The sequence below is a fragment of the Pleurodeles waltl genome, chromosome 1_2 (genome assembly GCF_031143425.1).
Source record: "Pleurodeles waltl isolate 20211129_DDA chromosome 1_2, aPleWal1.hap1.20221129, whole genome shotgun sequence".
NCBI lineage: Eukaryota > Metazoa > Chordata > Amphibia > Caudata > Salamandridae > Pleurodeles > Pleurodeles waltl.
Window position 1 is genome coordinate 932,264,265 of NC_090437.1, and position 24,694 is coordinate 932,288,958.

At 43.9% G+C, this 24,694-nt stretch overlaps 1 protein-coding gene across 6 annotated transcripts in view; it reads right to left on the reverse strand.

Moving 5' to 3' along the window:
• MICU3 (mitochondrial calcium uptake family member 3) overlaps nt 1–24,694 on the reverse strand; it is a 387,135-nt gene that overhangs the window by 186,289 nt on the left and 176,152 nt on the right. For all 6 annotated transcript variants that reach the window (XM_069200650.1, XM_069200668.1, XM_069200685.1 and 3 more), the window contains exon 7: nt 11,295–11,366. In XM_069200650.1, the coding sequence (XP_069056751.1) occupies nt 11,295–11,366 (72 nt within the window). The remainder of the gene's footprint in view (nt 1–11,294; nt 11,367–24,694) is intronic.

The window sequence follows — 24,694 nt, forward strand, 5'->3', positions numbered from 1 at the left end:
GCCCATACTTCAGTTAGAAAGTGGATTTTTCCTGTGCCTTGAATTCATCGGCCAGCAGGATTCAGTGAATCAACCTCAACAGCATATTTCTTTTCATAGGCAGCATGCTCGGTCAAGGGTATAAAACACGCTAGTTAGAAACAGTTAATTAAGGATTTAGGGCCAGCTACTTAAGCCATTAGGTGAGGTCTATGACCTGCGGTGTATATTGAAAAACAAGGGAAACACTATGATCACTAAGGACGGTTTTGTCACTTAAAATTAGTTCTATTTTTTTTTTTTTTTGTTAACAACAAAAAGCTACGTACTCCAGTGCTATACACTTTGTCGAAGATTTATAAAAATAGAGGCTCTCCTCCTGGTAGACCATTGTGTCTGTTACAGGGTCTATATTAGAACCACCTGATCAGTACATAGACTTCTTCATTAAAGGAGTTAATGCCCTCACAAACAGTTACTTGAGGGATAATATGGTAATTATTAACTTAGTTGAGGATCGACTTTTCGATGTGACCACTTCTCTACTAGCAACTTTAGACAGTCACCATCCACAAATATCCCTCAGGAAGATGGTACAGGGGTCATACATGAACTCCTTGATACAAGACCCAGACTACATCAAGTTCCTACTGCATTCATTATTGAAGTTAGCCCTCACTAACAATGTTTTCATATAGAATTTTTTTTTTTCCTGCTGATAAACGGCACTTCAATAGCCCCAGATTTTGTAATCTTGTTCATGGATTATTTTAATCATAAATGATTTTGGCCAAATTCAATCTACTCCGTAACTACAATCTATTGTGGCAAAGGTACATAGGTGATATTTTCACAATTTTGACGTGATCTCCCAAACTGCTGCAAGACTTCCTTCATGGGCACAATCAGAATTCCCACGGTCTTAGATACACTATACAACATGGTAACAGTTAACTGGCTTTTATAGACCTCACAATGATGGTAGAAGATGGAAAAGTATACACAGCCTTCTTCCATAAACCCACAGAGATTAACACACTATTAGAACATTCCCTTAAAATACTCTTTAACCTACAGCCAATTTTAAATGATCTGGCACAATTGTATACAAAAATGATTTATTTAAGGAGATTCAAAATTGACAGTTAAACTACTAAATAGGAGTTGCCCTAAACGACTGATCAGAGTATTCCTTAAAAGAGCCTGGTACTTCCTAAGAGAGTACTGGTATCCAAATTTAAAAAGAAATCCTAAGAGTATGCTATGAGCCACAAAGTTGTCTTCAGTCTCTAATACTATTACTAGAAGTGTCAACAAGCACTGTCATGTCCTAAGAGCAGGGTACCTTGCATTGGAGATACCGATGTTTTCCTTTAGAAAAGGAAAATCTTGAAAGACCATTTGTTCAGGGCTGCATTACCAAGAAACAATACTCCCTTTTCCAACACCGCTGCTCTCTGTCCAAGGTATCAGGATATATTGTCTTTGATTACCATTTATTATGCTGTTGTGTCTACTATTTTTCCTGACTCTACACGAATAATGGAGTTTCTATCAAATTCCCATTTTTTTCCATCTTACTCTGCATTTTTTAAATACCCTCTTTTGTTCAATTTTCCCCGGTTCCTTCACTAGACCAGAATTAAAATTATTGCCTCAACTTTGTTTTCCCAACCTTTCCTTTGTAACTTTAAGATGGCAGCCGCTCTGTGGTCTGTCATGTTAGAGCTCCATCATGGCCACCACTATTATTTAACCACTCAACTGTGGTGCAATGGCTGAGATGCCTTTAGCACGTTGTTTCTCCTCTTGGGAGACGGTCCACTGTGACCACGTGCCTCCCAACATTGTAGTTGCTGCAGCTTTGTTTCACTTTACTTCTCAGGCCATTTCAGGTATGTTACCTCCCTCAAAGGGATTGTATTCACACCTGCCCCTCCATCCACCATGTTTTGTTCTGGTCCTTAATTGAGATTGTTTTACCCATAGTATTTTGCACTTCATCCTGCCCGTCTCAGAACAGCGCTTCAACTGAGCCAAAACACTACTTTTTCAGAAATTTTTCTATATTACCTGGAAGTAATTTGACATGCCCATTACTTATTCCCCTTTTTAGGTGTAATCTGTGGGCTTTTAACTACGCCCATTGCATGCCCATCACAATCACTCGTTCATGGGCTTGCCTTTCAAAAATCCTTTGTTATTGGTAAATGCTTTATGTTTGTCCCTCCTTGGGGCAATTTTGTTACCACCTTGCCCATCGACCCTGTTACATGGATAATTGCACATCTGCTGATATGTCTGACTGCGAGAAAACTTTTTTTTTCCCTTTTGTGTCTTTCATTTGTGCTCATGCTCATGGCGGCCAGGGTGCTTTGAATCGGCTTGCTTATGTCAACTATTTTACTTTTCATTTTCAATTTTATGTGGCAAGAAAAGTCCAGTTAGGAATTTAGAACGCTAATAGGTCTAACTCGAGCAAACGTGAGACCCAGTGCACTGCAAATGCTTGTTTCTTCATAGATCTCACAACACGTTTTTGGTGTCCACTGCATGTACGTGCAGATTTTACCACATGCTCTCAAGTAAGTGGTTGTATATTATGAAGGTTGACTGTATATAATGTGCCTGTGTATACATTATTTTGTTTCCTTTTGTTCTGTTACCCTTCTCTCTTTTTTGCCTTCCCAATTACATAAAGCATCTTGTCTGGCTCCTATATTAGTAGTCCTGATGACAATCCCATCATCAATAGGGATTGAAATGCTGTTGACTAATTAGGCAAACCCAATGAAATTAATATCTTAACATGTTCTCCATGTCGTCTATTAAGAAAGGTTTGTACTACCTAACTATTGCTCTATCATCACAAGTGTGTCACTCTTCTGAGCACCAAGCACAGACACTTTTGCACCTCTCTGTACATTGTGATTTATTATTGGATGAAAATCTGAAAATCTATATGAACATTTAATCAGAAAAAATAAGGCCGATTGATTTCAATGACATTTTGTTGTTATTAGGGACTATTGTTCTCTCTTCATTTATGACCTGCGGTATGTTATGAACCATAACAAGTGCTACTAGGGGAAGATGCATGCTACATAAGACAGTAAACATCCCCATAACCTCCTAGTCTTAGTTATTTTGGTGAACCAAATAAATAGCCACTTAACTGAGAGACGTATGAAGACACAAGACCCGTAAGGCATCACAAATGGAATCAGATTCTGATCTGTGTTGGAAACTTATTAACCACTTGGAAAATCACCTCTGGAGCCCACGAGGCCATAACAATTGCACAATATTTGCTGTACAAATTCCAACAATAGAACATGTGCGGGTCCCAACACATAATCTGACAAATTTTTACCTTTTCCAGAACAGCTTTTTCCTTTGTATCATGAACTAGACAACATCTACGTCAAACAGTTTGTACGTGACATGTAACTGTTGCTAAAATTGTCAACTTAGAAGGGCAGAAAGTAGTATATAGTTTGGGTTTAGGCTGTGTAAGATTGCATGGTGGCACAGTATTTTACCCTCAGTCCAAGATAATTGAAATACTACTTCTTTACCTGCTCGCCAACAGTCAAGTGAAAGAGGTCTCGGCTGAATCACTCCCATGCCCATTGTGCAAGGTGAAACCTTCAACTCTACCTTCCATCATGATTTGCTCATAAATAACCAGCAGAAATGTGGGTGCCCACAGTGCGGTCTGCTGAACCTGAGGAGGCTCGAATGATCGCCTTTCGGGTTGATATGATAAGGTCAGTCCTGGAACTGTTTACCTGACACCTGGTAACTAGTCACTCTGATCTGGTGCAGATCTGCAAATTTTAAATGGCCCCCTTGAGGGTCACGTTGGATTTACTTCCTCGCTAATATGCGAAGCCCACAAGTTTCACCACATTATTTGCTTTTACCAATAATAAAAGACTTTGACATTCTTTCAGTTGGAGAGGACCTTCTTTACTTGTGACATTCTCTCCATGTAAAGCGCGTCTTATGGTGAACTACAAACTCAAGACATACTTGTTTACAAAATTCAAATTCATTTTAGAAGGAGAAACATCCACACAGTGAGAGTATTTCAAATAAGCCTGTGAGCGCTCTTACTTTTAGGTTCGTCTGAAAAACTCTTTCATGTGCACGCTAATCTCTGCAGATTTTCTGTTACAGGGAAAATCTGCTGGTTAAGTGTGTATGTTCAAGTGCAAATATGCCATAACTTTTTTTGCCCTTGGGAATTTTTTATATTTTTTATTTTTTATGGGGAACACTTCATAAGCAGATTTACTGGCGTTCCACAACTTTATCATTAAGGGTCTAACAAATCATGTCGAAAAAGCAAAACCACCTAATATTTTTTTTCAAGCAATCATTAGTCAGATATTTCTGATGAGTTTATTTCGCTGGTGTTTTTGATAGCAATGTAACTGCCATTAGCATTCTACGAGTGCATCTAATTAGTCTACAGGACCTGTACTAAACATGTAGTGACGGAAATATGTTGAGTAAAGAAGGCTGAAAATGTAGAGATTTTTCAAAAATGTATCAGTAATCAACAATATTGTACACATCATAGAGCATTTTATGTTTTCAACGCCCCTCATTTCCAAAAGAAACATTTCGTTATTAAAACTCTCAGACTCCCACAATCCCGCAAGTTTTAAAATGAAATCTTATTATTAGACACATGAAATCTGTTGTCACGAAACGAGATGGCAACTAATGTGCAGGAAATATATAAGAGTGGAAAAGGCAAACGTTCAAAGGTGTGGCTTCCTTTAGAAGGTGGATATTAGGATGGACAGAGAAGAAGTGTTCGTCTGCAACTAGGAATGCGGACGGCAGAGTGAGTGGCACCTTCCGTGAGTAAGTAGTAGCAGCAGACTGCACTGCAGTAATCAACACCCTTGTAAAGACCTCCGTACCAAACAAGCTGCCGAAGGTACAGAACTGCCATGGCATAGACCCAGAGATGGCGAACTTTGTAATCAATAAGTTATAGAGGCAGATTGTTAGAAATGGGGTCTTTGGTTGACAGTCAGGTTACCCCCTGACCAAGCAAGGACCCTCACTCTAGTCAGGGTAAAAGAGAATCACCCTCAGCTAACCCCTGGCTCACCCCCTTGGTAGCTTGGCACGAGCAGCAGGCTAAACGTCTGAGCGCTAGGTGTAAAGTATTTATACCAACACACACAGTAACTTAATGAAAACACTACAAAATGACAACACAGGTTTAGAAAAATAGAAAATATTTATCTAAACAAAACAAGACCAAAATGACAAGAAAATCCACAATACACAAGTCAAGTTATCACCAAGAATGCAGCAAGAGTCTTCATGTAATTTTAAACACAACCCGTTACGCTGTTAGTGTGAAAATGTACCTTGTGTGCGTCAAAAATAACCTGCATGGGCAAGTGTGCGTCAAAAAGGGCTTGCGATGCGTCGATTTCACTCACAAGCGAGACCTTGTGTAGTTTGTCCTTTAGTCGGGTCGGTGTGCGTCGTTTCTTCTCTCCGCAGTACCGGGCAGCACTCTCGGGTCCAGGCAGGCCCTGTGTCATTTTTACATGCCCAACGATGTTTGTCAGAAATTCAGCTGCACAATGGTCCGAAAACCACACAGCGTGGGTTGCGATCTCACCAGCCTTCATCAGCGATGCCGCGCGTCGTTTCTCCAGCCGCGGGCATTGATCTTCCGGTCGCGTTGCCGGCGAGCATCGATTTTCAGCCGCGAATCTCGTGGCGCGTTGATTTTTCAGCCACAGATCAGAGTAGTGTCGATCTTTTCCCCGCACGCGGTCTGTGCGTGGATTTCTCACTCTTGGGCTGCCAGCTTCTCTTCTCAGGGTCCCAGGAACTGGATGGACACCACTTGGCAGAGTAGGAGTCTCAGTAGAGGCTCCAGGTGCTGGCTGAGAGAAGTCTTTGCTGTCCCTGAAACTTCAAACAACAGGAGGCAAGCTCTAAATCAAGCCCTTGGAAATCTTCACAAGAAGGAAGGCAACACAAAGTCCAGTCTTTGTCCTCTAGCACAGGCAGAAGCAAAAACTACAGGATAGCTCCATAAAGCACAGTCACAGGCAGGGTAGCTCTTCTTCCTCAGTTCTTCAGCTCTTCTCCAGGCAGAGGTTCCTCTTGGTTTCCAGAAGTGTTCTAAAGTCTGTGGTTTTGGGTGCCCTTCTTATACCCATTTTGCCCTTTGACGTAGGCCTACTTCAAAGTAAAGTCTCTCTTGTTTGTGAAATCCTGCCTTGCCCAGGCCAAGACCCAGACACACACCAGGGGGTTGGAGACTGCATTGTGTGAGGGCAGGCACAGCCCTTTCAGGTGTAAGTGACCACTCCTCCCCTCCCTCCTAGCACAGATGGCTCATCAGGAAATGCAGACTACACCCCAGCTCCCTTTGCGTCACTGTCTAGAGAGAGGTGCAACCAGCCCAACTGTCTAACTGACCCAGACAGGGAATCCACTAACAGGCAGAGTCACAGAAATGGTTTAAGCAAGAAAATGCTCATATTCTAAAAGTGGCATTTTCAAACACACAATCTTAAAATCAACTTTACTAAAAAAAATATATATATTTTTTTTAATTGTGAGCTCAGAGGCCCCAAACTCCACGTCTATCCGCTCACAAAGGGAATCTACACTTTAATCATTTTTAAAGGTAGCCCCCATGTTAACCTATGAGAGGGACAGGCCTTGCGACAGTGAAAAACGAATTTAGCAGTATTTCACGGTCAGGACATATAAAACACATTACTATATGTCCTAACTTAACCATACACTGCACCCTGCCCTTGGGGCTACCCAGGTCCTACATTAGGGGTGTCTTACCTGTAAGAAAAGGGAAGGTTTAGGCCTGGCAAGTGGGTACACTTGCCAAGTCGAATTTACAGTTTACAACTGCACATGCAGACACTGCAGTGGCAGGTCTGAGTCATGTTTACAGAGCTACTACTGTGGGTGGCACAACCACTGCTGCAGGCCCACTAGTAACATTTGATTTACAAGCCCTGGGCACCTCTAGTGCACTGTACTAGGGACTTACTAGTAAATCAAATATGCCAATCATGGATGAACATACACATATTGTATAGGAGTACTTGCACTTTAGCACTGGTTAGCAGTGGTAAAGTGCCCAGAGTAACAAAAACAGCAAAGGCAGAGTCCAGCACACATCAACAACCTGGGAAACAGAGGCAAAAAGTTAAGGGAGACCATGCCAAGGATGAAAAGTCTAACAAAGATGCATGCAGGTGTTGCCAGGAGAGGCAATTGAGTCGGAAGAGGTTGCTGTGATTATCAAGTTTCGTTGTGGTCTTAAGTATTTTATTTGAAAAACAAGGTAGATGATACGGGAAGATATTTATGATATTTGTTCTTCGTTTCCTCTAGATAAATAATTAATGGGGTATTGTGGGTAGTATTTTAAAAGAATTTTAGTCCAAACAAAGACCACGTTGTTCCCACTAATGCCTTTACCACGAATGTCTAACAATGATTTTTAGTTGTAAAGGCATGCCTGGTAAAGGCATGCGTGGAACGGCATGCATGGTTCCAGCATGCAACACCCCCTGACCCCAACACCCGCCCCTAAAAACAATCCTACCCCACCCCCTACCCGCACCTAAAACTTGCCTGACCACCTACCCCACCCCTAAAACTACCCCAACCCCCCCCACCCCTAAAACTTAAAATACCCCCACCCCTATCTGCTGCAAACAGGACCAGACAATCGCCGCTGAGGAGCTGCTGGACAACTGGAATGACCTCAAGAAACCCAGAGGACCTCCAGGCTTCACCAATTGCCCAAGGACTCCCTCCAGAGTGGAGGTTCCACTATGCAACAATGAAGAAACCAGCAACCCAGGGAGGGTACTTCACTGAGCAGCTGCTAACTCCAGAACCAGAAGTCACAGCCAGACCCGACTAAACACCAACAACCACTAGCACAAACCCTGCAAGTGTGCCAAGTTTAGTGGCACTGCACCCTTCAGTGGCCGAACCATACCAATACACTGGGTGCTGGTCAGCTGACGTCGGACACCAGAAAAACAAGCCCACTGAAGGTTGAAAAAGGACCAGGATGAAGCCCCCATTGAGGGACTTCAGGAACATTCTGGACCTCCCACCAGAGTGCCCCTGTTGTCCTGTAAGTGACCCTTAAAGTGATCTACCTCCAGATCCAAAAGGCATCTTTGTGCACAGCTCCTGGCTCACCAACTCACTCTGCCCCCCGCCGCCATGTGTCCTGCAATGAAGAACCTGCTGTGCCCTAATGGTCCCTCACCCCTTGTGACCTCGACATTCCAAGGGGGCCCCAAAGAACCACCTCTAAACTTACCTGCACAGCCCTTTTCCAAGTGGTCCCCTGTAGTGGCCCTGCACCAGCTTCAGAGGCATTTCCCTGCTGCTCCCACCAGGACCGGAGCCACCCTACCTTCTCCAGTTGGCAAAGTGTGCCCACCGACAACCTCGGCCAACATGCAAAAGAAAAACTCAGTAAATCAACTGTGTGATTATATCTGTATTTTTAAGGTGACTTTCCGTTAATTCCTATGGTGGTTAATTACGCACAAAAATACTATTTTCTTTAAACTTCAAAAATCCATATCTCAAAAAACACTTAACCAATTTTGATAAACTTAGTCTTAAAATTTATATAAAAATCTGAAGTATTTTTATAAATTGGTTTCAAGTTATTCGTCCAAATGTGTGGGTTGCATGATTTATACTGTGAGTACAACAAATGCTTTGCACTTTCTCCAAGACTGGCCTAACTGCTCAACCAAGATACCATAAATATTAGAGCATTAGGTGATCTAGTTTTTACCTCTGTAAACCAGCGTGTGGTTGCCTGGGTCCCCTGCACAGAGTGCCTAGCTATGCACACTACATAGAGGGCCAGCCTCCTACACCATGCCTTGAGAGGAATGAGAACATGAAAGTAGTAAACCTAAGGAGAAAAGGATACAGAAAGTTCTGAAATATTGTAGCATCTGAAACCAATTATTGCATTGAAATAGCTCTCCTAAATTAAGAGAAGGGCCCCCAATGTGTTTACATACATCATTTATAGCATCAATGGTAAACTCTACTTTCCTAAATTAGGCAAGATTTATGAAATTTCAGAAGTCTACTCTTCATGCATAAGTGTTATCTTGGACTTCTAGGGTTTTAAAAATAGATGTCAGGTTGGTCATTCATATCAAGATTTTCATAGCAAAACATATAAGACAAAGTGTATGAGATATTCGTCCACTCTATTCAGCATTGAAATATCTAGGTGCAGCTTGTCTCTGTTACAGTTTTGGCCTATCCAGTAAACTTACTCAGTAACTTACAGTAAACCTACATATCATTCTCTGTCAAGTGACTGATATAGTCAAGTTTGACCTCAATTTACTAGATTCAGTTAGTACCACTTACACAAGTTCACCAGAGATAACACCTCATTAATTTCAGTTTGCTAATCCACCCACTTTTTCCCCGGAAACCAGATTATTATTTGCAACTGTATACCTCAACAGCTTAAGCTTTAGCACCATTTTGTAATTGCAGGGGAAAGGTATTCTTGTTATGCTGAAGCTGCAAGGAAGAACCAGCTTTCCCGAAACTAAAGGATTCAGAATTAATAATAAGTACACAATAAATGGACAAATACATTCTTGTGATACTGATTTTATTTTCTTTAAAAGCCAAGGTAAAAATAGATCAAGTATGCACAATATAAATGAACTTTGGCAAAGACTATAGGAAAGTGCTCCTTTTGGCATGGTCATCCCACCCTTTTTGCCTGATATCTGTTCCTAACTTGACTGAGTGTGTGCTGGGGTTGTGCTAACCAGGCACCAGAAACTGTGTTCTTTCCCTAAACTGTACCATTGATTCCACAATTGGCACACCCATGGCACTGCTAAAAGATACTAGTGGCACCATGGGCCCTGTGGCCAAGGAGGGCCCCTAAGGGACCAAACACATGCCCACCGCCATTGAAAATTGTGTCTGTAGGTGGGGAAAAAACAGTAAAGTCGACATGGCATTCCTCCCTGGGGGCCATGCCCACAAACCACTGCCTGTGGCATAGGTAAGTCACCCCGCTAGCAGGCCTTTTAGCCCTAAGGCAGGGTGCATTACACCACAGGTGAGGGCATAGCTGCATGAGCAATATGTCCTTACAGGGTCTAAATCCATTCTTGGACCCTGTAATTGCAGTGTAGCCATATTGAGTACATGGGCTGGGAGTTTGTCATTATGAACTCCACAGCTCCATGATGGTTTTATTGAAGACTGGGAAGTTTGGTATCAAACTTCTCAACTCAATAAATCCACACTGCCAGTGTTGGATTTATTATAAAATGCACCCAGAGGGCATCTTAGAGATGCCCCATGAAATTCACCCAACTCTCTAGTGTGTGGCTGACCGGTATATGCCAGACTGCCACCACCAGACAAGTTTCTCACCCCATGGGATGAGAGTCTTTGTGCTCTCAGGAGTCAAGGACAAAGCCTGCACTGGGTACTTCACACCTTTCCTCTGCAGGAATAGCAACACTTGGTGGTGAGCTTCAAAGGCTCCTGCCTTTTGGTATGCTTCCAGAGGGCACTCCAGCTAGCGGAGATGCCTGCCCCCTGGCTGGCAGGTCCGGCAGGAAAATTAGCAAACACCAGGAGCGGCCACCCCAGCTGGGATCACCTCTAGGGTGCCCAGACCTGAAGTGAACCCCTCCTGCCAGAATCCTCCATCTTGTTTTGGAGGAAGATAGCCAATAGAGTTAGGTATGTACCCTCCTCCCTAAAGGGACTTCGGATAATATTTTCATGAAGTGCTTCACACCAAACTCATGTCATGCCTACGCACTGTAAGTAAACAAAGTTAATTATACTAATATAGACCATGAACGACTACCACAGGGCTACCACCCTGTGGCAACGCACCAAGTTTTATCATCAGGAAAATAGTTGAGAGGTAGGTTGGTTGTGCACCATGGAAGCTGCAAAATGAGAAATTGTATAAATGCGGTCTCAGACTTATCTGGAAAAATTAATTATACGTTTATTTCACTGTCTCCCATTACGAATAACATCACATAAACTAACTAAGGCTTAGGCTCCAGGATTAACCTTCAACATACATTTTGTTTGACAAGTTCACAAAGGGCTGGAGAACAGGTTCCCAAGTTAGAGGGCGATCCATAAATTGGTTTTACATTAAAGCTGTGATCAAACATTTACTGGGTAGCACAAGTGAGTTGAGATGTAATACACTACAAGGAAATGAATAGAAAAAAAATTCTTACCAGCTGTGCACATTTTTCTTCATCACCCTTTCTATCCTTCTTTTCGTTTTTCTTTCGGAAAATCTCTTGCAACTGTGAAACATTAAAATTCAAAGTTAGTAACAAGGAATATGATGATCTGTGACATGTTTGCTTTCTGCTTCCTAAATTTTACATTTGTAATATAAAGAGTTACATTTTTAATTTTCAAAACATTACTAAAGGAAATATTTCAAATTTTCCCAAAAAAGGTCATTTAAAGTGAATTTGAAAGAAGTTGAACTAGGAGACTCATACTGAGATTTGGCTTGTCTTTATAGAGTAATGAATTGGCTAAGAGATTGAAGTTAACTGCTGGTATAAAAATGCATCACATCACATGCATCACATCAGTGACTTTAGTGAGTGAACCATTCCGAATTAGTAGGTTTGTCATAACCCACACAACAAAGAATTCAAGCTCCGCCCCACCCCACCTTTACACAAAACCATTAGTTATGGAACCAACCATAAACCTGTTTTTGGCACTCTGAGTTGGGGAAGGATGAGCTCATGTTATCACAGATTATAACAGGTCTAATAAACATATGATACTCAACATATGATGACTCATATGATACTGGGTTATTGGTTGAGACCGGTGGAAACCCCACTCAAGCAAAAACCGCAATCCTTGACAGGGTGAACCACAACAGCCAATAAATTACCCTGACCTTAAGCTGTGGTAGCTTGGCACAAAAGCAGTCTTGCTTAACTTAGAGGTGATGTGTAAAGTATCTAGGCATAAGTATGTACCCAGGTCACAAATAATAAAGGGAAAACAAAACATAAGAAAAATCCCAAACCAAGGATACCAGAAAAACAAAATTCCAATCATTAGTAACATTGATATTGAATTTCAAATTTTTAACTGAAAAAGTGCTACGAAGTACAAAGGGCCACTCACAGTTATTTGGTCGCACTAGATCAGGGGGAAGTCAAAAGTTCAGGCCAACCGCGATGAAGCACGAGTCAGATACAGGGACCAGGTTAGCCCAGCAAGAGTTTATCTTCTGAAATCCGGCATGAAGAGTTCCATTCACATTGGAGGGGACTGCAAGGAGGAGGCTTTTCGCTTGAGGAGGAGGTCGTGTGTCACGGAAAGTCTTTGCTGGTAATTGCAGACAGTTGTAGTCTACATGAAGTGCAGGCTCTGCTTGAGCCTCGCACTGACAGTTTTCACATGCGGTCAATTCTCGGCACAAAGACATCACTTCACGGTCACGATGAGCCCAAACTTCAGAATTTCCACTTAGGACCTGATTTAGATATTAGCAGATAGAATACTCATAACGTGACGGATAGCCTGTCAGAAATAATACGATCTCCCTAGGATATAATGGGATCCTAATGCAGCGTATGCAATATCCGTCACATTCGTCAAGTCCAATTACAATACAGTGGGCCATATCTTCACCTTTACCATGAAAGTATTCAACATGAGGTACAACATCAAAGATGGGCATATCATGTGACAATATCATTTAAAAAATGGAACTTGGTAAAGATGATCTTGGTCAATTCTGCAGCATGCGTAACTCAGGCTCATTCTTTTACAGGCCTTTCAGAACAGTCACCTGAATGTCTCCTGCATACTTTCCATTGCGTGGCCAAGACTGATTTGCATATAGCTGGGTCCAAACTGGGGTGCCGTAGTGAGCAAAAGAATTGATGGATTAAACCGAGATCAGTGACTGGGGAGAGTTTTTGATTGATTCTGCATGCCGTCCATCATTTGTGTTTGTTTGCTCTTGTTGCTCTAAGTGCGCCAGGTATGCCCAGACGTGGGTCCCGGGCCCACTATGCCAGTGGATTCAAGCTAGCCTGGCTGATGAAGGGTGATACCCTGAAACCAGTCCCACGATGCTTGTTTCCGGTCCAGGGAGGACCTGGCTTGGCAGTTCGGGATGGACTGTTCCCATGGGGAACAGGGTCAAGACTGATTTGTATATGGCTGTGTCTAAACTGGGGTGACGTGGTGAGCAAAAGAATTGATGGATTAAACCCAGATCTATGACTGGGGGTGAATGTTTGATTGATTCCGCATTCTGTCCATTTGTGTTTGATTACTCAATAGAGGCACAAATGTTTTTTCAACTACTTTAGTCTCCCAGGACAGTACCAAAGGTGTTTCATGCTCTGGGCTTTCCAGGGCAGGTTCTAAAGCATACGCTAAAGTATACACCATTCATTTAAGGATGACCATGGCAACCTAGGCATCAGCTTGGGAATTCACAGGATTATGTGAATGTGAGATGTTTAAATAGTAATGTACAGTAAACATCAGACTTATGACTTTAAATAAACATAACATGTACCTTGTAAATTCTATAGTAACAGAAAAGATGAATAATCAACTTTGAACAGACTGAGGGCCTTATTACAACTTTGGAGGAGGTGTTAATCCGTCCCAAAAGTGACGGTAAAGTGACGGATATACCACCAGCCGTATTACGAGTCCATTATATCCTATGGAACTCGTAATACGGCTGGTGGTATATCCGTCACATTTGGGACGGATTAACACCTCCTCCAAAGTTGTAATCAGGCCCTGAATTCTCAGACAATCCACGGTGGAAGAGAATCCTGTCTTGTTGTTTCCAAAATGGAAACTCAGTGAGCGTAGCCTCTGCACGAGGAGGCAATGACACCACGGGCACCAGCGCCTGGGCTGATCTATTTGGTTCCACAGCTTCTGTTGATGTCATCACCGCCTTGCTATCACTGTCGCCAAGCTGCGGCGGTTGAAGCCAGTGCGGGCCAGGGATCCAGGGATCTGAGGCTGCAAGCCAGAGGCCTGAATAGGTGAGGAGAGAGCTGGCCAATGCAGGCTTAGTCTGTTGCAGCGTGAACCCCCAACAGGGGAACCACGCCAGGGGGTTGATGTGTGTGCAGCCGAAACAGCAGAGCCAGGTCTTGGTGCTGCGTGCACCCTCGCACCTCCCTAGAATTGCACGTTCCTGTCTTCTTTTCATCCCCAGTAAGTCCGCTAAGTCCTGTATAGTATCATTTAACTCTATGAACAAGCTACAGTACCCTTTTTTTTCTTTGTCACTACACTTCTGAAACCTGTTAGCTGCCCAGAAGTTAACCAAGAGCCAGTGGGTGTGGCTGGCGATACTTGTACTGCCTCCACCACTGCCTCAACCACTCCGGAAACTCTTGGTGGGCCCAGGGGTATTGTTTCAAGCAACCACCTCTGCTATGGCCTTAGCCACAAGCTCCGGCCTCAAGAGTGAATCTGCATAGAAGACGAGGCCCAGAAGGACTAGGGCTCATACCACTGACACAAATGACATGAAACATTAGAAGATCCAAAGTGACTCCGACTTGGAACTTATTCTGGACCCCAGCCTCTCCACTCTACTTGCCAGCACATAAGACTGTCATCCTGCAGCTCCTATGAACAGAATTACAGACTTCTTGAAATTCACAACCTCTGTATGCGAGGAGAATCATGCTTGCATTGAGGACTTAGTTCAGGAAGGAGCAACAGCTATGGCAGTTCAGTCACCAAAAGGCTTGCCTCAAGTTCAGGTTCAGGCCCCAGTGCATGCAACCTCTGCCTCCCTGCATCATAACAATTGGAAAAAGCCAGTGACTACGGCTCACAAGAAAAACCTGGCATCACCCAGGACTAAAGCTCATGGCTGGCCTTCTGATTTAGTTGACATCAACCTAAATGGAGCAGAGGCTAGCCTTCGTTCTAACCTTGCACAGCACTCTGATGATTTAGCACAGTTCAGTCCAGAGAATGGACATCTGCCGGAGCTCCTTGACAGACCTGGCCTCAATTCCGATCAGCAGTGCGAGCAGCAAATGGGCCCTTCAACTCATATACAGTGAAATGCAGCCCCTTTGGCACTTCTTCATCTTCCTCGAGTCTTTATGAAGAACCAGCACACGAGCTGCTTGCCCAAAGCATTGATGCAACCTTGGACAACTCTCTGCCTTTAGTCTACAGCCATCATCCCATAACTCGAGAATCCCTCACTTTTTCAACCCCACAAACCACAGATATGTGATCTTAATTGTTGGACACCATAAAATTGATGGTAGACGCTAGAACCTATCACTCTGACAACTAAATGCTCAAGTGGCTATCCTAAGCTCCCTTGCGGCCCTCATCACAAGCATCGTCAGGAAGCTAGAAGCACTAAATAGCTTCATTAAGTGTGTCCAGTCAGCAGTGGCTCTGTCAGAAGTCCCAAAGACCGCAGGGGTCTTGCTCATGATCTCCAATTTTGAATACATTGTCCACCTAGCCACAAACCATGGAAGCTATGCTTCAAGACCTCAGATCATAGTATCCACCATCAAACCTTCGTGCAAGGGTGAATGATCACCTTTAAACTCCTCACCCACGCACAAAAGGCACTACACAACACCGGACACCTGCTACCTGAACTCCAGACTCAACTTCAATGTCCCCTCACGCCAACTACGCTCTGCCAACCTTGCCCTCGCCATCGTCCCCCGAATCCAGCGCAAGACCTCTGGCGGCAGATCCTTCTCCTACCTCGCCGCCAAGACCTGGAACTCTCTCCCCACCTCACTACACCAGACCCAGGACCTCCTCACCTTCAGGAGACTCCTCAAGACATGGCTCTTCTAACGATAGCAGCAACACCCCCCCCCCCCTTACCCCCCCCCACCAGCGCCTCGAAACCCTAACGGGTACATAGCGTGCTTTATAAATCGATTGATTGATTGATTGATTGATTGATTGAATGATCAGCGAAACACTGTCTCCTATGTAGCTCCACTTCAACCAAATGTAAATGGGCAACAAGTTGTGCATAAGGCCATCACCAACTCAAAGGCAAAACAATTCAGAGACCACAGTTTCTTTGCTCCCAGGAAAGATGACTTCTCTATCACTACTGCTGCACCCTCACAGGATCTTCTAAAGCCCACAGCAATAACCTCCTCACCAAGTAATTCATCTATGTCAAAACTAAGCAAATGGACTCGTAAACGATTGAAGAAACAACATAACAAGTTCTTCAAGGCAACTACCCTAGCAAGGGAAGGTATAGCCAATGTTTATCACAAATCAGCAAGATAAAACCACACACCTCCCTGCATTAACAGCCCCAGCTACACGAATCTCTGAATATCTCAGAAGACGCCATGTGTGATCAATCTTTTGACCCTCCTAAAGCAGCATCATCTCCTGGCCCTGTTGGAGAGCCTGCCTTCACCAAGGGACCAGGTAAAGGCCCTTATATTTCCTGAGAAGAAGCCCATTAGGTTCCACAAAGAACACACATGCATGACCAACTGTTTACCTACCAGTAATCAAGTTAACATCAAGCACAATACTGAACTCAGCACTACCCAGGAAGCTTCTTAAAACTCATCAGGGGAATCCCCCAGATAACAATCTGCCAGAGAGCCCTCCCGCAACATTGCTCCCTCTCACCAAGTCAAATTCCTAAGGTACCCCAAACCACTTGCTTTATTCCTCAGGGCTTAACAAGTTGATCCTCACACCAGAGTACCAATCGAGGGAGATGCGTGTCATCGTAAATAGGGGAAACATAATTCTGCTGCTTTAATCAATCCCAGATTCAAAACACAAAATCCACCAACATCTTATCAATAGAGTTTCTAGAACCCCATGGGGACCAAGGATCAGAACCCACCCAGGTTACCTTTACATCTTTTACATGGGTGGAAGCAGTCTTGGCAAAACAGCATTATTACAAGGTTAGGGAATTGTACCCAAAAGAATGTAGGTGAAAGGGTACCCAAATGTGCTTCTAAGTATTCCGTTTTAAAAAAATGCACAAGGTCTTAACTTTTCAGAGATCAACCCAAATGACTGGAACGGGCTGGCTGCCAACCAGCCTCTAGGCAAAAAATATTTGGTGACAAAACAGTGAGAGCTCAGACAGCCAACACTTGTCTAAGGCCTAGATACAATTATGCTTATGGAACATTCACATGCTCATGCAAAAACTTGAAGACTATCACATTGTGACATTTTGGAGTAATTTTGACCTTTGTATCCTGCAGGAAACTTAGGCTCAAACAACAGTCCCTCTGATGGGCTACATTAAATATCAGAAGCCAGCCATTAAAGTGAACAGCTACAGCCGTCAAATGGGTGGCCTAACAGTCTACATCTCTACATAGTTGCACTGCATGGCGAAGGAGATTCCCCCGAAAGAATCATGGGTTCAAACAATCAACATGGGCATATCCTACAGCAATGAGAAACACTTTTTCCTGATTATCAATGACTACATAAATCCCATCAGATCAGGAAAGAAGGCAAAACTAAAAGAAGTGGTTTCAATAATAACTGAGCTTAAGTTAAAATTTCCGATGCTATCTGGCAATTTCAACCCAAACCTGTTTGGTGGCTTGAATCGCAGAGAGGATAACAACTTGGACATAATCTGCGATATTTCACTGCAAAGGGTCCAAGTGAAAATCTGCCAGAACAATTTGGCAGTGTCTTTTTTGTCGGACTGGAAAGCCCTTGGTCTTAGGCTCCTTAATGGTCATTTTAGTAGAGATTCACCACCTGACTGGAAGTGAGCAACAGGAAAGTCTATTTCTTACCTCGACTTTTCCTTATGACATTTCCCCTTTTCAGGCGCATCATTAACATTTGCTTAGGGGATAGTACTGGCAGCAACCACAGACGGCAGCACATCCAGCATGCAAATTGTTCCGCGAAATTTGGAGCTGCTACTTCCAGCAGTTCTGGTGTGAACAAGGAAAACCTCAAATGGCTAAAGTCATCACACTTCAACTGACAACAGATCTGGGGCTCCACTACCCCAATGCTAAGTGCTCATTTTGTTGCGCTAGGAATAACAAAGACTCCTACAACTGACATACCATGGGAACGCTCAGCAAATGACATTTTAAAATCAGTGTTATTAGCTCCATAGAGAAACGATGTGGACTGAAATTGGCGAGACTCTGGAAAGATGGGGCACCTGGCCCACATGGACTTCCCACAGCCATCTTTAAACCTGATCCCACATTCTGGGCTAAGGTAATGTCACCACTGCTCAGATCTTGCCTGGTATCAAATTGCATCCTAGACTCCTGTAGTAGATCCATCATTCAGCCAGTTGTCAAAGGAGGCATAAAATCTGATCCTCGTTATTATCACCTTATTATGCTTATCTGTAATAATGCTAAGCTTTTTGCCAGCTATTTGCTTGATGGCCTAAAAGCCTGAGCAAATTAATGCCAGATCATTCCTCTATATCAGTGTTGATTCAGGGACAACTGTGGCACTCCTTTAAACCTGATGGCGCTGGCCCTAATGCACAACAAAAGTATCAGAAGTGGATTGGCGTTCTACTCCTGCTTTGTAGATTTCAAAGCTGCATTTGATAGTGTCCCTAGATGCTCTCTGTGGAGCAAATTGAAGGATCAGAACCTTTCATCCTATCTACTGAGATCAACTGAGCATCATTACACAAAAACCTGGATGCAGGTCAAACTAGAGAACAGCTCATGCATCTCGAGGAAGATCCCCACAAACACAGGGTTGAAGCAAGGATGAGTACTCGCTCCTTTGCTTTTTAATCTATAGATTGGTGATCTGTAGGAAACTCAAAATAAAGTGAACTACCACCCACCCAAACTGGGACCTCAACGCATGAACCACCTGCTCTATGCAGATGACCATGTACTGCTAAGCCAAACTAAGATAGGCCTGCAATGTCAACTATCCACTTTGCACTCTTATATTTCAGGAACAGACTTGAAATGAACTGCACAAAAATCAAGACTGTCACATTCGGGAACAAACCAGCAGAGTGCTGCAGGTGGCATCTTAATGGAGTATGGCTTCATCATTGCCCTGTGTATAAATATCTCGGTATTTGCCTGAACAGTCAAGGTTCATTTAAATCCTATATGCGTTCTTTAAAAAAGCAAAGGCACCAGCCTCATGTTTGCTGTCACGACTGTTGCACAGAAATTAGTGTGACCAAGTCTTAATGCCCTACTCAAGGTGATGAAAACAAAAATAATTCCTTCAGTATCTTATGGGAGTGAAATCACTGTAGGTAGGGAGGCCACCACATTGGACAATCATGTCGCCACTGCAATAAAAGTTGTCAAGGCTGGAGGATATGGCAGCACTGAGCAAGAGTTCCCATGCTTGGTCAGTAATTAACTCCTACATCCCTTGGAAACAACAGAATAACATTGCCTGCTCCTACCAACTGTGGATAAAAGCTAAGCTAGCTGCACTCAGACTGTGGGAGTGGAACTTGTGCGGTCACCTCCTAGCATGGTGACACAAAGAACCCTTGATGTAAGATTCTCTCTGCAGAGATTTTGTCTAGGGGTTCGAATTTGCCATCAGGCGGTTATTGCTAGACTGAAACTGGACATCACATTGAACATCAAAACAGTTACATTCCTCCTGATAGCCTCAACAAAACTGAGAATCCCACCTGTGCTGCAAAACTTGGTCCTTAAAAATCTTATCATCTCAACAACTCTTGAAGCATTCCCGGGTTAACTTGCGTTAAACAATCTTGGGCAATTCCCCCACTACTTTTTGAATATTGTACTTTACTTTCCCTGATACATCTTGGTGCATTCGTCATTTACCCTGGGACAATTATACTGTTTGCACTAGTACCTCCTATGCTTGCTTGCATCCTCTGAATGTCCTGCGGAAGGCTCTGAGACAATACCCTGAGCAACCTCTACTGTCTCTATAGTCTTTGTGAAATGCTGGGAGGCATCATCTAAGGTAACTATGGGGCAGTTTTCTATTGCTCTTTGTACATTATACTTTTTTCTTTGGTGCTAATAATGAAGGTCATAAGATCCTTGTCACTGACTTTAGTTGCTTTAGCACTTTGCACTTTCTTTTGTCCTACGTGTTTTATAACGGGTATTCCTGTTTTAATCACTGCTTTGATTATATTCTGATATCTTTGTTGTGATTTTAATTAACTGTACAATAAATTGATATTACTAGTAGTAGCGAATAAGCCTAGAAGATATTATTAGGAAAGTCTTACTTGGAGATATGCTTTGCCTGCAGGAAACACTTTGCATTACAGAGAGAGAGTGAAGGGCAACTCTTTGGCAGGGACCTTTTTATTCCAATACATTTTTAAATGTTGCAATTTCCAAGGTCGAACTAGGCAGCTCTCATGTACCAAAAATGTGACAGTTGCGGCTTTTACACTAAAATGAAGTCTGAATGTACACTGCATGTGCTCGGTCTTTTAAAGTTGTATGGACACAATTTGGAATGATTTGTCACTTTACACAGATGAAAATGTGACCTTAGACCTCAGTGGAGTTCACAATTAGGGCTCATTACAGAAAATGTTTAGTAGTGCAAGTGGAAATTAAACAAGCAACTTAAGAGTCACTGAAATTCAAATCTATTAAGGGACTCTGGATCAGTGTTTCCTCTAAGCTGCGCTCCTGGGCAGCCACGCACTGTGACAATTTTCACCACGCAGGGGGCTTTAAAAATGTTCACCGCTCAGGGGGCTTTAAGGAGTGCACAAAACAAAGGGATCTCCTTTGGGAAACTAGGGGATTCGGTGGCGCCCCCGCAGAGCTTGGAGAACGTCTGTCTCCGTCCTGGGATTGATCTTGCTCCTTCGGACCAGGCCAGCAGAAAAAGGAGAAATTCGGCGGTGCCACAGCAGAACTTGGAGCGTTGGTGGCTGAGCACCCAGTCGGAGTGGCACTTCCCCGGGCTATTCAGGTTTTTGGGAGGGGCCCGCCCAGACGGCCAGTTCGGCGGGCAGGAGAGAGTACGCTTAGGCAGCTGCGTTAGTTAGGGAAACAATTGTTCCATGGGGCCAGCACCCCCCTTTTCTGAGACGCGATACTCCGTTAATCAACTCCAGCCCATCACCGATTATTTTTTAAAGTAGTTAAGGGGCTTTTTAGCTACAATTTCCCCCCTACCAATAATGCTACGGTTCTTAATTGTTTTGTTAAACAGCGCATTTCACTCAAGGCCAAGCGCCCCACTTTTTTTCAAATAGTAAAGCACACTAGCACTGGCAGTGTGCAGAAGTAAGATTCGCCGCGTGGTACAGGCAAATTGATTGGCATGGTAATGAATTGCTATTACAGTTAAGCGGGTTATAGTGTGTTACATGTGTTAGCGTGTTGTTGTAATTACTGTTTTAACGATGTTACAGTGCCCCCAAGGCATTTCAAATTTGCAAAGTTAATGCCAATTTGATGTTAATGCTCATTTAAAACTGTTACAGTGCGCCTTGGGCTTCTTGCAGCTGCACTGTTAATAGCTTGGTAGGGTTAATGATTAATTAAGTCTGTCACAGTGGTCACAGAGCCTTTATACAGTTTTTTTTCTTTTTATAAGCAGGTTGGTCAAGTATCATTGAAACATGGCGTCCAACAGCGTAAGATCCGGTAAGAGGAAGGGGAGGGACCCTGTATTGTCTCAGCTTCTAAAGCTGGTATTGGTGAAGCTGGGTAATGGAGGTTCGGACAGCGGGGATGCAACATCTGAGATTGAGGATAATGTTGCAGGAACTAGCCACCCGCGGCGGTCTAATGTAGCTCCCCGTGCAGCGTTTCCCCCTGTGAAGCATAGAAATAAAAAGCAGGTTGCACACGCACAGCAACCATTGTCTCCCTCAGCAGCTATTACACCCCTGAGCAATCCTCTACCCCTGTCATTTTATTAACACCCATGAGCGCTACTTCTGAGCCTCCCTGAGGTGGAGAGAATACTGTACCTGCTCCTGTCCTGGGGCGGCAGCCATGTTAGCAGACATCCAAAAGTCATTGCCAACTTTAGCTGTGCCTTCTGCGGTGCCAGTAATCCAAACATCACCCCAGGCAAAGGCGGCAGTGCCAGCAACACCTTCCCCAGTTGTGCAAACACCGGCCTGCCCTACCTCGCAGGTAACCATGCAGGACCCGACAACGCAAGCCTTGCTGCCAGTGTCTCAGTTATTAGCTAACATTAATACCTCAACAACTCCCCCCCCCCACCCTATAACTCCTTGAGCCACGAATGATTCGCTGCAAAACTCAGTGTCAGAGCTTAAACACTAGGTGGAGGCGTTGGCAGCGGCGCATAGTGTTCCCCCATTACAGGCGGCAGCTGGGGTCCCGGGTGTCACGCTGGCACCGGGCCCTCTGCCTTCTTCTATTCCCTTGGAAAAGAGTAAGGTGGCTGTAATGAGCAACGATTCATCTAAAGCTAGTATATCAGCGGAAGGGGTGGGGCTAGACACACTATTGTCAAGACCAGGTAAGCTCACTGCTCATGTTGGTGCAGAGGTTAAAGAAAAAATTTAGTAGGGGATTTGTGGACATTTTAACTCTGATCAGGGCAAAAAGAAGGAAAGTGGAAACCAAAGATAAAGAGGTGAAGGCATTGTCAGCTGGTGACAAGAAACCCAAGGTGGAAGAAAGTATTACTAATTGGTTGTTTGGTTTCAATGTTTTATGTCTGTCATGCTTGAAAAGAAACCAGAGTTGGGTATTTCTATGATTTGTTATGTAAACAAAATATTAAGAGCACACCACATGTAAGGAGGGAACTCCTGGTTGGAGTATGACAGGGATTTCAGGTGGGCAAAGGTGGAGGACCCAACAATTGGGTGGGATCAGACTAAAGTGAATGTTTGGTTGGAGTGTGTGAATAACAAATTACTCGGGAAGCAGCCCTTTCGTTCACAATACCCCAGTGATAAAAAAGGGTCATGTTGGGCGTTTTATAGTAAAATATGCTCGCGACCCCCGGGTCGTGCAAATTCAGGCACACCTGCTCCGTTTGCGGACATCCCTCCCACTCTGAGTTTAAGTGCCTTAAGAAATCCAGGGAAAAAGTCAAAGATGGGAGTAAGCCCGGTAATTAAATTAACTTTGCCTTCACCCATAAAAATTGACGCCTTATTCCCATGGTTGCAGGATTACCCAGTTAGAGTCTGCTGAATTACTAGTTAAGGGCTTCTAACAGGGCTTTAGGATACCTGCCGCCAGTGTTCCCCCTTTAGAACATTGCAAGAACCTTGTGTCTGCTTTATGGAACCCAGGAGTGGTGGCAAAAATGATTGACAAGGAACGGCAGTTTGGCAGGCCCTTTTCCTTCTCCCCCAACTTCAGATTTTGTTTGTTCCCCTTTGGGGGTAGTTCACAAAAAGGAGCCAGGCCAGTTCAGGTTAATTCATAATCTGTCTGATCCTCGGGGTTCGTCTGTGAATGAGGCTATCGACCCTCAACTCTGCTTAGTCCGCTATGCGACTGTTGACCAGGCCCTGGCGAAGTTGAGGGTGTTAGGGCACGGTGCTTTGTTAGCAAAAACAGACATTGAATCGGCTTTCAGGCTTCTCCCAGTCCACCCTGATCACTACCATTTACTAGGATTCCAATTTAAAGGGGATTACTTCTATGATAAATGCATGCCCATGGGTTGTAGTGTGTCCTACAGTTATTTTGAACAGTTCAGCACCGCACTGCAGTGAATCTTTACCAGATGTACGGGTCACAAAGATGTGATACATTACTTGGACTTTTTTTGGTACTGGGTCCCGCGGACGGCGAGGTGCTTGTGGGCCCTTCAGGCCTTGACTGCTATGTTCAGCGAGTTTGGGGTCCCTCTAGCCCCGGACAAGACAGAAGGCCCTTCTACTTGCATTACCTTCCTAGAGATTGAGATTGATTCAGTGGCTGGGGAGTGTTGCCTGCCTGCAGACAAGTTACAGGTATTTAAAGAGTCCATTAGTGTTTTGTTGTCACAGAGAAAAGTTACCCTGCACCAGTTACAGGTCCTGGTGGGACAGCTGAATTTCGCTCTGAGGATTATTCCCATGGCTTGCCCCTTTTCCAGGTCCATTGCTAGGTCTATGGCTGGTTTGACCGAGAAACACCATCACACTAGACTGTCACTGGAAGTGAGGGATGACTTAAGGGTATGGGATGTATTTTTACAGGACTTTAACGGGCAGTAATTTGTCCTCACCCTCCGGTTCCTAACCCCATTCTGGGGTTATTCACGGATGCAGCAGGCAGCGTAGGCTTTGGCGCCATCCTGGGCCCTTCCTGGTGCAGAGCTGATTGGCCAGTAGATTGGGTCAGCAAGAGATTAACTAAGAATATAGCTTTCCTAGAGCTGTTCCCTATTATCGTCGCCATCACCATTTGGGACAATAAATTCAAGGACAGATCAGTGGTCTTCTGGTCTGACAACATGGCTGTGGTTGAGGCGATCAATAGAAAATAAGGCTACATGTAGAATGGTACTCCGCCTCCTTAAACACTTGGTGCTGAGTTGCTTGAAGCTAAATATTACCTTTCATGTGAAGCATGTGCCGGGGGTTCATAACAATGCTGCTGACGCTCTATCGCACTCATTAATGCAGGATTTTCTGAGGTTCCACCCC